The sequence below is a fragment of the Erythrolamprus reginae genome, chromosome 3 (assembly GCF_031021105.1).
Source record: "Erythrolamprus reginae isolate rEryReg1 chromosome 3, rEryReg1.hap1, whole genome shotgun sequence".
NCBI lineage: Eukaryota > Metazoa > Chordata > Lepidosauria > Squamata > Dipsadidae > Erythrolamprus > Erythrolamprus reginae.
Window position 1 is genome coordinate 208,099,935 of NC_091952.1, and position 13,420 is coordinate 208,113,354.

General features: G+C 36.7%; 1 protein-coding gene across 1 annotated transcript in view; it reads right to left on the reverse strand.

Moving 5' to 3' along the window:
• Positions 1-13,420, reverse strand: part of PRKDC (protein kinase, DNA-activated, catalytic subunit) — a 114,195-nt gene that overhangs the window by 68,221 nt on the left and 32,554 nt on the right. Inside the window, exons 30-42 of the mRNA XM_070747733.1 lie at positions 13,024-13,154; positions 11,627-11,881; positions 10,819-11,048; positions 8,378-8,586; positions 8,128-8,260; positions 7,335-7,487; positions 5,307-5,510; positions 4,695-4,880; positions 3,622-3,723; positions 2,290-2,457; positions 1,683-1,810; positions 412-619; positions 117-295 (exon numbers count right to left, since the gene is read on the reverse strand). Coding sequence (XP_070603834.1) covers positions 117-295; positions 412-619; positions 1,683-1,810; positions 2,290-2,457; positions 3,622-3,723; positions 4,695-4,880; positions 5,307-5,510; positions 7,335-7,487; positions 8,128-8,260; positions 8,378-8,586; positions 10,819-11,048; positions 11,627-11,881; positions 13,024-13,154 — 2,286 coding nt within the window. The remainder of the gene's footprint in view (positions 1-116; positions 296-411; positions 620-1,682; positions 1,811-2,289; positions 2,458-3,621; positions 3,724-4,694; positions 4,881-5,306; positions 5,511-7,334; positions 7,488-8,127; positions 8,261-8,377; positions 8,587-10,818; positions 11,049-11,626; positions 11,882-13,023; positions 13,155-13,420) is intronic.

The window sequence follows — 13,420 nt, forward strand, 5'->3', positions numbered from 1 at the left end:
CCATGTAGCTACCATGACACCTTTAAGATAATATTTCAAAATAATTTTTAAGCAACTGTGATAACCAAATTAATGATTGGCAACACTGTTTTAAAGCATAAATGAACAATTCTCACTTTATAAGTGCTTTGGTAAGTTCATTCCCCTCTACATTGGTAGAATTCTGAAAAGCTTGGTTAATTCTGGAACTTTTAGAATGTACATCTTCTTTGGACAGACGGGAGTACATAACTTCTAGAATCTTGTAATAGCTCATTTTCTTGATTAGCTGGGTTTCAAAAGAAGTTTCATTTGACTGGAAAAATAGATTAACGGAACAAAATGTCATAGGAGCTTCATACATGAATAGGTGTTTTATTTTTTTAAAAAACTAAAACAAAACAAAACTGTTTAGTAATAATTCATCTTTACCTTCGTAAACCTGGACTTCAGCATGTCCATAGCCTCTATGATAATCTTACTTAGAAATTCTTTCAATGCATCTAAGCTGCAGTGAAGCAACAGAATGAGAAGACATCGATCTACATAGGCTTGTCGGGTTGTATTTAAGTGAAGGGTTTCACTCTGGAACATCTGGTGCACAGTATCCAACAAGAGCACTTGCCTTTCACAGCTGCCCCTAAACACCACAATAAATTTAAGTAGAGTCTTCAGCTATTTTCCTACTTATAAATTATATGTTAGCCATAATCTTTCAGCGAATTCTTTCTAAAACAGTGACTTGGTTAATCCATCTTGAAATTAGTTTACACATATATTTTTTTACAACAAATGCAATTTACCTAATGCTAGGAACCAATCTGTTTTTCTATGTATCTGAGACAATCTCCAATTAAATATCACAACTATAACCCATATTAATGTTATTTAAAAAATCATATGTGTTGTGCCTTCTCCAGGTATGAGTATCTCTGATAGGAAATTTAATTTGATTTATTTGACTTTTTGATTTCAGCAAAGTGACTGTTTGACTGACTACTTGCCTTCAGCAAATACTTGACTATTTGACTTCATCAAAGTGAAATACATATAAACACACATAAGTTACCGTATTTTTGGAGTATGAGATGCACCTCCCCCCCCCCTAAAAGAGGTTGAATATTTGGGTGTGTCTTATGCTCTGAATGTAGCTTTTAAAAAAAAAAGCTTTTTCCCTCTAGCCCTAACTAGGTGCTAACCATCTTCCCAGCTCTTACCTTCCAGGTTTTTTCAGTGATATTCTCTGTGAAGAATGTTTTCCCAGCCCTAGCTCTTTGCAGGTTTTTTTCATTGCTCTAACTTGCTCCAAATGTTTCTTTCCAGCCCTCATCAGGTGCTAACAATGTTTCCAGCTCTTACTAGCTTGCAAGCTCTTTCATTGTTACTCTCTCCAAAAAAAGGGTTTTTTTTAAGCCCTAACCAGGGGATAAAATAATGTGCTGAAGCTGACCAGCCTAAGGACATTAGCCAGATGAATTAAGCAGATTCTTTTTCCTATTTTTCTGCCCCCAAAAGTAAGGTGCTTCTAATGCTCTAGTGCGTTTTATACTCTGAAAAATACAGTAACTATGAATTTCAATGTGTAAGCATAAGCATAGCAGCTGTCATTGCTCACATTTTAAGCCTTTTAACATATTACTGAACTCCTTTTTAAAAATCATGCTCTTAATATAATGTGATTAAAGAGTATTTTTACTGACTACCTTTTGGCAATTCTTTTGAAGTTAATCTGAAATAATTCCTCCATTACATGCTTTTTGTCTCTACAAAGAATTTCTGTCATCAGCTCCAATAATGTAGAATTCTGGGATAGTTCTAATGCATCTAAAAGCTAAAATATAAAAGAATAATTGTATAGTTAAGAGTTTCCATACACTAAAATGTATTCTTAGGCTTATATACATAAATCCATTTTTGTTTCTGGTATTTTTAATAAAACATTAATTGACTTGGATGGTCATCTCACTAGAACAATTCTGGATGCCAAAAGCCTTTACTATTAAGATGCAAACGTAAGTGCCTTTAAAAATTAAGGAATTTAGAATTTTAAGGTTATGTCAACTGATTATTATAATTTCTAAAAGTATAAAAATATTTAACAATTACACATGAAATTTAAGTAAGTTTTTAAATAGCAAAATCTTTTTACAAATAAGATAATTTCTCTTTATAACACCATAATATTGCAGTCTTTTTCCCCTATTGTTTAGTTTATAGATTTGTTTGCTTTATATCAATTAGGACTTAGAATTAGTAATGTGCTAGAAATAAATAAACTGCAAAAAGCCATTCTAGATTTTTTTCACTTACTTTTTTTATGCAGTCCACATAGTTATTGTACTTTAAAGTTCCCTTAGGAAACTCATCTGATTTCAAAGGGAAATTATACGCTACAAGTTGATCAAGTGCATGTTTAAGGCTACAAAGTCTTTCTCCGATAAGTTTAGTGAAGAATGGCAGAATAACAATTGCTTGACTCTGAAATATATGCAATTTACAATGTTTCATGTTAAATCTAAAATCGTATTACCTTTTGAGAAACTTTGATGGGAAAAAAAGACATATAACAAGATGATAAGAATGGTAAATTCTGGTCAGATTAAGATGTTTTAATTTTTGACACTGAAATCTGAAAACGTTTTAAGCTTTAATTTTCACTCTGGTTAATTACACACTCTGAATAGCATTTGGACCAATGTAAACCATAAACATTTAAGATTGAGTAGGGAAAACAAAGTATAAAAGCAGCAGGCTGCACCATAATCTTTGCTCAGATGTAACAAACAATAATTTGTGGTCTCGTTGGCTTGTACATTTGATCATTCTCCATACAAACAAATCATAAGTTGAAATGGTATTGGCAACTTTAGCTTTAGTTAACTGTAGGGCTTGTTGTTTCTTCCAAAACTGGTTTCTTATTTTTCAATTAAGTGCTAAGAAATGTGGATTACAAAGAAGAACTGAAACCACTCTCATATGGTTAAGACAGACTCTTGTGGATATTTTTGTAGAAATGTTTACTCTGTTAATTCTATTTAACAGTCAGAGGTTGTTCTCATTTCCCCCCTGCTAGCAACATTCTGTTCCCAAATGAAGGTGAATATGCATGTTCCTGGATAATGCTGCAGGACCAAATCTGGGTTGGTGCACTAGGACTAGAGGTTTTGTCTTCTGAGTTTTTGAACTCATGCTGGTGCTCATCTCCCGGGAATTTTGTTCTAGCCACGCTGGCTAGAGAGATGTTCCCTGCAGGAGGGCTCCAACATGAGCCCAAAAACTCAGAAGACAAAACCTCTGGTCCCGGTGATTGATCTAGACTGGATCTTGCAATGTTCTCTTCAGATTATCTGTCAGCAACAGATTACATGGATTGGGTTTCATTTACTAAAAAAAAAAAATGTCCTCAATAAAGATATCCACAGTAAACATATGAATATTTATCCTTAAATAGTAATTCTGGCACAACTTTCATGAAGCATCCTTGGACTTACTCAGTATCATTGAGTGTCAGGAAGCATTAAATAACAATAATAATAATTCTCATTGCAGTTCTATGTGTCTAGCTAATCTGAATGAAACTAAATGGTCACTGTATGCAAAACAATCTTTATTTACACTAATAAGCATGCATAATTCACTTGCCTTGAGATTTAGACCCAACGCCTGGTCCATAAGCAGACATGTGTATGTATTAAAAACATGGGGAAATGCCTCGTGGTGAGTAAATGACACCGAAGAATCAATCTTGGAAACATAAAAGAACTTATATTTTAAAATACATTTTAGAATAGTAATCTGATAATACGCCACAGCATTTCATTAAGGAAAATTTACATTATCTGTTTACATTTCGATATACAATATATTTCTATACTTTTGTGTCATGTAGAGTTCTTAAGAACTTTCACACTAATTATATTAATAAATCATAAAAACAGCAGCATAATGCCTGTTAAAATCAAAGCATTCTTTCAAAGAAATAACAATCTTATTAGAATTTAATTTCATATTAGTCCCAAGTATGCCACCCGTAGTCCACGGAGAGGGGCGGCATACAAATCAAATCAAACCAAACCAAACCAAACCAAACCAAACCAAACCAAACCAAACCAAACCAAACCAAACAAATAAATTCTAAATACATGCAGAAAAATAACAAACACTCTCTATTGAACAATGGTGTTGTGTTTGATACTATAAACCAAACTGACAAAAAATTTGAGTCATTTTTGTTCATAGTGCAGGAAAAGTTGGCAATTTCAATTGTGAATCATTCATCATATAAGTACTGTATATAAATATGCCTCTACTACTTCTGAACACACTGAACATTTTTGCATTTCTAAGCACTCAAAATTCTCTCAAGGTATCCTGCTATAACTATAGTCTTACCTAGACCACATGAGTAATCTCAATTTTCAACCAGATCTCTATATTAGCCTTTATTGTTAGGATGAAAGAGACCACTTTATCACGATTAGAAATACAGCAAATCAAAAATTAAGGTGATGAATGGGATGCTGCTTTTATCTTGTAACGCTATCTTGAAATGACATTACAACCAATTACAACATATTTGCCATTTTTTTAAAACCAAACAGAGAGGGGCGGCATACAAATCCAAATAATAAATAAATAAATAAATAAAAAAGGAAAAAACAAAGCTGTAATATTGGATATTATAGAAATACCACTGACAATATATATATGTTTACCTGCAGAACTTTAGCCAATAGAGTCAAAATAGACATTTTGCTCTCAGTAGAAGCATCTTTGGCCCACCACTGATCAAGATGTCCCCAATTTTTCAAAATAGCAGCTACTAGTTTTACTCCTTGTTGTTTGCAAGTAGCACGGTCTTTAAAACTTTGATCCAACATACCATTTAAAACTGTACTAACCTGCAGTGTAGAATATTGAAAATATACAATATTGACAGCATTTTAATTTAATTCAACTTTTATACTGTAAAATCATAATGTTCTAGCCACTTTCAAAACATCCATTACTTATAGAATCCATTACTTATAGAATCTATAGAATCTACAAGAGGATCTAGTAGTAGATCTATTCTAAAAATAGAAGTCGTGTTCAAGGTAAAAGTAATAAGACTAAAAAATATGATTTAAAATAGTAATAACAAATGAAAAACAAATAATTCAACAGAAATGAAATCAACAAAATCAACAAAGAACCAATGATTAAATAGATATATAGCTTCATTGTGAATTTTTGGGGAAGTAAAATCTAAAAAAATAAATATGCTAGTATATTTTGAAGGAATATTTTAAAAATTTAAACAACATTTTAAAGGAAAAACCCAATACCATTTTGGGGTTATGTAAAGCTGATTTCATAAGCTCAAGTACAGAAATTTCCAGATTTTTCAACAACTCCCGGTTAATGATTTCTAAGAAGAGACTGTAGAAATATTCTCCATGAGAAAAGTTGATAAGACTTTCTTGGGTTGCTCCAGACAATGGTACAGATAACATCAATGTGTTCAACAAGAGGCTCACCAGCTTTAAACACTAAGAGAGTTAAATACAAAAGAGTATTTCTTGTGATTCAAGTTTTCCAATTCTTAGTCAAAAAACACAAATAGAAAATAATACACAACACCTCAGGATTTTCAAAGAGAGGCAAATATCCTTTGGTGAGATGAGAAATAGTAGCCCAGAGCAACTGCTTTGTACGTCTTACAAAATTCATCTCTACCGATTTCTAAGCACTAATCTTACAATGGTAGAGATGAAAACAGGCATCCAGGTGGCACATCTACAAATGTCTTCCATCAATTGTGCTGTTTTCTTTTTTGGGGATATTTAGGTTCAGCGTAGGGAGGTTATTCAGTGCTTCCAGAGGAACAAGATAATGATAACAGCATAGTACAAGGTGCCTCAAACTTTAACGGGACCAGAATTCTAGGAGTTAAAGTCCACAAGTCTTAAAGTTGCCAAGTTTGAAGACTTCTGGCATAGTAGGTTGCAACTGTCCAACAAAGCAAGTTGCTTTTGGCGGTAGTAGCTACTTTGGAAGATCTACCAGCAAACTAATTTTTCATTTCTTTGCTGCTTTTGAGATTTTGTTTTTCTTCCCTCAATGAACTAAGCTTGGAAATAGGAAGGCAAAGAGGAAAAGGTCTCTTGACTATTGCAGTTCAGATGCAGAACTGCAGTATGAAAATTCTAACGAAGTTCCTTATGTAGTTTTTGTCAAACAAAAGAAGTCACTCTATCCAGAATACAGTGGTACCTCATGATACGAATTTAATTGGTTCCAGGAGGAGGTTCGTAAGGTGAAAAGTTCGTAAGATGAAACAATGTTTCTCATAGGAATCAATGTAAAAGCAAATAATGTGTGCAAATCCTTCAGGAAAATCCCAAACTTTAGAAGGGAGGCGAACAGAGGGCAGGGAGGAGCAGCTAAAGGGGGCGGGTGGAAGAAGCAAGGCTAGGCTAAAGGGTGAGTGGGAAGGAAGAAAGGCAAGGGGGGCACCCCTCCCTTTTCTTTTTTCAAAAGACACTCTTTCAGTGCCTGCAAACACGCTGTTCTCCTAGTTATTTAAATGCAGTCTTTTCCCCCTCCAAGCCGCCCCTCCCTTTTCTTTCTTCAAAAGACACTCTTTCAGTGACTGCAAACACTCTGTTCTCCTAGTTATTTAAATGCAGTCTTTTCCCCCTCCAAGCCGCCCCTCCCTTTTCTTTTTTCAAAAGACACTCTTTCAGTGCCTGCAAACACTCTGTTCTCCTAGTTATTTAAATGCAGTCTTTTCCCCCTCCAAGCCGCCCCTCCCTTTTCTTTCTTCAAAAAAGGGGGGGGGAAAGAAACCCCTTCATCCCAGCAGCAGCGTCTTGGGTTCGTAAGGTGAAAATAGTTCGGAAAAAGAGGCAAAAAAATCTTAAACACCGGGTTTGTATCTTGAAAAGTTCGTTAGAAGAGGTGCTCGTAAGATGAGGTACCACTGTACTTTTCTCAACAGAGAAGGCAGGGTAAGGCTACAATAGAGAGAGAGCTGTAGAACAGTATCAGTGGTGAATAAATTTAATAAACAAACAAACACACACACATACACACACACTCATAATTAATTAATTAATTAATTAAAATGTATTCACCAATGATCTCACTGTCCTACAGCTCTATGGGTAAAATCAAACCCTAACCATAACCATATCGATTTTTTATTAAACTTATTTCATTTTCTCTTTATGTGATGTAACATTAACTTGGGTGGTGGCTTATGCAAGGGATACAGATCAGCAACTGGAAGGTTTCTTAAATACACTTAATTTTTTTTAAAAAAGACAGAGACAGAGAAGACAGAAAAGAGACACATGGCACCAAGGCCTTACCTGAACACCAAAAGCAAAAGCCAGATGCAAAAGTCCCTCAGCTAATTGTTTACTGCTGATGTCTAATGAAGGAAGGGACCTCCTTTCATCTCCTGGAGCAATACCTTTGTACACTACTAAAATGAGCTTAGAACCAGTTTCAAAATGAAGATCCTTTGGGGGGAGAAAAATGATAAAATATTTGACTGAAAATATATTTATAATTAACCAATTAAATAAAGGTCTTCTAAAGCAGAGTTTCCCAACGTTGTCAGCTTTGCAGACCCAGGATAGGTTGGGGAGAGGGGATGGTTCTGCACAAGTGGCCATCAAGCAATGTACACAGCTCCATTTGTGCAAGTGGCATGCGGGCGCTCCTGCCACTCACTTAAATGGAGCATGTATATATATTGAATCACAAGTATGTATATGCATACTTGCCTGCTGTTCTGCGCGTGCTTGCCAGCCATTTCTGCAGCCTGGTTGCAAACCCTTCACAGCCCAATAGTGGGCAGAGGTCCTTAGGTAGGGGACCACTGTCTAAAGTTCTTACAGTCTTTATCATTATTTTTTAAAAAAACCCTCCTAGAGATACTTCTCAAACTGAGTAACTGATGAAAAACAATAGTTTTCCTCCAATGCATTAAATTTCCCAAACTATTAAAAAAATGAGAACTGCATCATTTAGATGCCCCTAAATACATACACAATACTTGGTAAGTGATGAATGCCCAATGTTCAACGACTAACAAACAAGTTACATTGGCATGATAGACATGTTAACTTCCCTTTATATCAATTCATATATTTTTACCTTAGATTTCAAGATGCAGTGCAATACACCAGCCTTGTGAAGCTGTCTGCAGGCAGAAAGAATGGATACATATCTAACGTGATCCAACCGGGCTTCTGGATTGTACAAATCAACAGTGAAAAGCTCTTCAATGCTAACAAATAGAAATGAGTAAATTACAATTGTATAACAAGACACACTAAATGTCACCCTAAAAATTATTTGTATTCTTAAACAGTGATATTAGAATATTGATTCAAATGTGTCTTACCTTTTCATGGTTATTATTTCCTTGATACTGTTCTCTAAAGATTTATTATAGGGAGAGTTCATCAAAGCTTTTACTAGCCTCACACAAATACTTGGGAGATTTTCCATAACTTGTACATCAGCTATATTAAAGCCTACGCTTTTTGGGTCACAAATGGTTTTCACGAGAAGTTTTATTAGATTCTCATTAAGGAGCTCTTTCTCAAGCAACTAGAAATGGTAAAATAAAAATGAGATAGACAAGTATTTTTAATTTGAAAAGTTTATAATTTGCATTTAACATTTATCTTTAAATACAGTGATCCCTTGAGTTTCGCGATCTCGATCTTTGCGAAACGCTGTATCGCGATTTTTCCACCCGATGACGTCACTCTCTTCCTTCCTTTCTCATCTTTCTTTCTCTCTCTCTTTCTCTATCTTGCTTCTTCCTCTCTCACACTCTCTTCCTCCCTCTCTCATCTCTTTCTTTCCTTCTCTCTCTTTCTCTATCTCTCCCCCTCTTGCTGGCGGGCGGCGGGCGGGCGGGGGCATCAGCGAGGATCCGGGGTTTCCCCTTTGCGTGGGCGGTTGGGAAACCCCGATCTTCGTCTGCTCGCTGCTGCTGCGCCAAGCAGATCAGCTGCTGGGCGGCCGAAGGAACCTTCCCTGGGTCTTCCCCCTCTTTCTGGCGGGCGGGCGAGCGGCGGGCATCCGCGAGGAGCCGGGGTTTCCCCTTTGCGTGGGCGGCCGGGAAGACCCAGGGAAGGTTCCTTCGGCCGCCCAGCAGCTGATCTGCTCGGTAGCGCATCAGCAGCGAGGAGCCGAATCGGGGTTTCCCCGCACGCAAAGGGGAAACCCCGATTCGGCTCCTCGCTGCTGCTGCGCTACCGAGCAGATCAGCTGCTGGGCGGCCGAAGGAACCTTCCCTGGGTCTTCCCGGCCGCCCACACAAAGGGGAAACCCGGGCTCCTCGCTGATGCCCGCCGCTCGCCCGCCCGCCAGCAAGAGGGGGAAGACCCAGGGAAGGTTCCTTCGGCCGCCCAGCAGCTGATCTGCTCGGTAGCGCAGCAGCAGCGAGGAGCCGAATCGCCGTGGGCGGCGGGGAACGCAAACTCCACCATCTACGCATGCGCGGCCATAGAAAAAAAGGGCGCGCATGCGCAGATGGTGTTTTTACTTCCGCAACCCTACATCGCGAAAAATCGATTATCGCGAGGGGTCTTGGAACGGAACCCTCGCGATAATAGAGGGATCACTGTATACCATCTCTATGTGCATCCCATGAAATAATAATTTTGTTCAATCTACATTTTATTTCTATACAATTTTTTCAAAAGTTAAAGGATTTAGTTAGATTGTATTATGTAAACTGTATGTTTATAGATGAACAACTGGACCAAATTTTCAAGAACACCTATGAGATTTATTAAAGGTAACCAAGAAGAAATACTGTAGTTCTGCTATACTCTGACAGTCACTTCAGTGTGCATCTAGTGCACATACTTTTAAAAAATTGTTCATAATATCATTATCTTCATATAGGGAAAATATATTCTTCGGGGTTTGTATTAAACAACATGGAGATGTTTAAACAAAGGCAATGCTGGATATAAAGACATTTTTTTAAATTACACAATTCTCTTTCATTATTTTAACTCCACCTAAACTATATCACAAATGTTATCTTAAGCCTATCTTATATGCCAATTGTGACACTCCTAAATCAGGAAGTCTTACTCGTTCATGCCTTGGCTACCTTTCATTTGGATTATTGCAATATGCTCTATATGAGGCTTTAAGATATATACAGTCTCAGACACTGCACTACAGGTAGTTGTAGGTAATCTCAATATCATGCAGGTAGTTATGATACAATTTGAAACTCCATGCATTATCACTACTTTATAAACTACGCTGAATGCACATGGACTTCCAATTGCAATTCAAGATGCTGGACCCTTTGGCACAGGATCTAGATCTTTGCAAGGTTGCCTGTATATCCAATTACTGCTACTGGTCTCATAAGATTGGGAGTTTACATGCTCCAAATCCATTACTTAAGTATCATCCAGTAGAACCCAGAAGACGTGCCTTTTCTGTCATCATGTCCACTCTGTGGAATAACAGTACCAGTAGATCGGCATGTCTTGGCCCTCCCTGCCTTTTATAAGGTCTTTAAGACTTCAGCTTTGTGGCAGTCTTGTGATCTGCATTGTACTGTTGAATTGCCTTTGGAATACTGTCCTGTATGTCTTATAATTTTTTATTGTGTTAGTGCTTTGATTATACATCACTGTTAGTCATGTTGAGCTTGTATAACTTGACTAAATAAAATAAATCACAATTTATAAAAATAATTTGCCCCAAAGTCAGAAAATAGTGTGCCCACGTATGCATTTCTTAAGTCACTCTAAGTGTCATAGTTCATAGCAAACTTTCTTGAACCAGTGAAGTCAAACCTACCTTCCAGAAATGTTGCTGGTGTCTCTCCAAAATCATGCTGGCAAAAACCATAATCCGAACTATAATTGTACATTTGCTATAATTGTATTCTTCTCTTTCTTGTGGACTCAACAATGTATCACCTTTGGACGCGCTGCTAAAACATTGTTCTGCACCAGATATATTGTACAAGGCAATTTTACCAAGGAAGAACTCCAGGGATTTTAAAAATGAAGACCCTGTGTTTGTAGCTTTAAACAAATAAAAAAAAAATGTTAAAAATAAAGTCATCACAGTTTTTTACTACAGAATTCACAAGAACTTCCAAAAATTATTTCTACCAACATACTGCATATTATTTTTTTAAAGTAGGTCTTTGTGATGGCCAGCAGCAAATAATGATCTTATTAGGAAGAAAATATACAGTTGGAACGTTCTTTGATGATAAGACTGAAATACTTTTTGGCAAAGTAAAGCATATAATGCACATCCACCTCAGTGCAAGATTTGCCATTGGCACTTGCCAATTAGTCTGATGCAACAGTGTCCCTAAATGAAAGGGGGAAACTCTAGGACTTTCTGTATATTGGTCAAAAGATTATAAAAATTATATCAAAAATAATTTATTTACAATTAAACATGAACTTGAACATGAACCATTTCCACATCTGTAGTTAGGTAATTTCTTCTAATGGATTTGGGATGATGGACTTGGGATGAGCCACCCTGAGTCTTCGGAGAAGGGCAGCATATAAATCCAATCAATCAATCAATCAATCAATCAATCAAGAAATAATCACAGTGTAAGCTGTTTATGCCATCTACCTACCTAAGATCTCATTTGGTTTTATCATTTCCTGTTCAATAAAGGTATTGTAACAGTCTAAGGCAGCCAGAAGCATATCCATCCATTGTACAACAGCTCGCAAGCTAAAGTTCCCTTGCAACTCATAGAGGGTTGGATGAGATAAGATTCCAGAGACATTTTCACCCTCACATCCTCCTCCTTCAAAATTATTTATGAGAAAATAGATTCCTTCTTTACAGAGAACATCACCCAACCATGAAGATGGAAATGGGTTTCCTGTTAGAGAAGCAAACAGATTAAAGACTCTGGATAAATTTATTGCAATTCAATTCCAAGCTTACATTAAAAAAACCACGAAATGATATTTTTATTATAAAAATGGAGGGAAATGATAAAAACTACAGTGATACCTTGTCTTACAAACTTAATTGCTTCCAGGACGAGGTTCTTAAGATGAAAGGTTTGTAAGACGAAACAATGTTTCCTATAGGAATCAATGGAAAAGTGATTAATGCGTGCAAGCCCAAAATTCACCCCTTTTGTCAGCTGAAGCGCCCGTTTTTGCGCTGCTGGGATTCCCCTGAGGCTCCCCTGCATGGGAAACCCCATCTCCGGACTTCTGTGTTTTTGCAATGCTGCGATTTCACTGAGGCTCCCCTCGCTGGGAAACCCCACCTCCGGACTTCCATTGCCAGTGAAGCGCCCGTTTTTGCAATGCTGGGATTCCCCTGTAGGATCGCAAAAACACGGAAGTCCGGAGGTGGGATTTCCCATGGAGGGGAGCCTCAGGGGAATCACAGCAGCGCAAAAACGGGTGCTTTGCTGGCAACGGAAGTCCGGAGGTGGGGCATCCCAGCGGCAGCGGTGGGTTTGTAAGATGAAAATAGTTTATAAGAAGAGGCAAAAAAATCTTAAACCCCGGGTTTGTATCTCGAAAAGTTTGTATGATGAGGCGTTTGTAAGATGAGGTATCACTGTATTTTTAAAAATGGATCCATTTTTAAATAAATCCTAGATTAGTAGCGAAATTGATAAAGAATATTCTCTGCCACCCTTAGATAGAGTATAGCTAATTATTCCAAGGATTTGATGGGGAATGATAATACAATTTTTAAATAATTATAGAAAACGTCAGTCACATTTTTAATGCACTTTGATTTGGCAAAAGCCTATTTATTTAACTATGTCCTATCAATGTAAATAAAATGTAAGTAATCTAATGGTATGTAGAACACAACATTACAAGCAGTCCACATATTCTCAAAATGTGTTTATGTGAGGAAAGAAAAATAAATTGTTAGGCTTCCAAAAGGGACATTTTTCAAAAGGAATTTCCAATTTGCAACACAGTGCAAAAGTCAGTATATCATGCTAACAATAGACTATTTACACATGTTGTAATATATGTAATATAATACCTGGCAATAAGGGAACAAATTCAAATAACAGTTCCATGACTTTGTGCCGGCACTCAGTTTGGGGTTGTCCACACTTTCTCAAAAGCCACATGACAACATCCTCTAAACAAATAGATCTAGATGAAAATCCCCTACAGAAATGAATTAAAACGTAATTCTGACATTGTCAAGCAGTTTGGTGCTCTGCTTTTACATTTATATGTAAATGTAAGATTTCAAATGCTCTACCAATAAGAGAATCAACAGATTGATATGCATTAGAACTTTATACATTTTTGCCATGCCTTGGATTTTAATCTCCAATACTAAATTACTATTAAAATATTAATTTCTCCTCCTGACTGCAAAATAAATTAATAATTAGTCACTTTCTTTATTCCTCCATACCACATCAGAT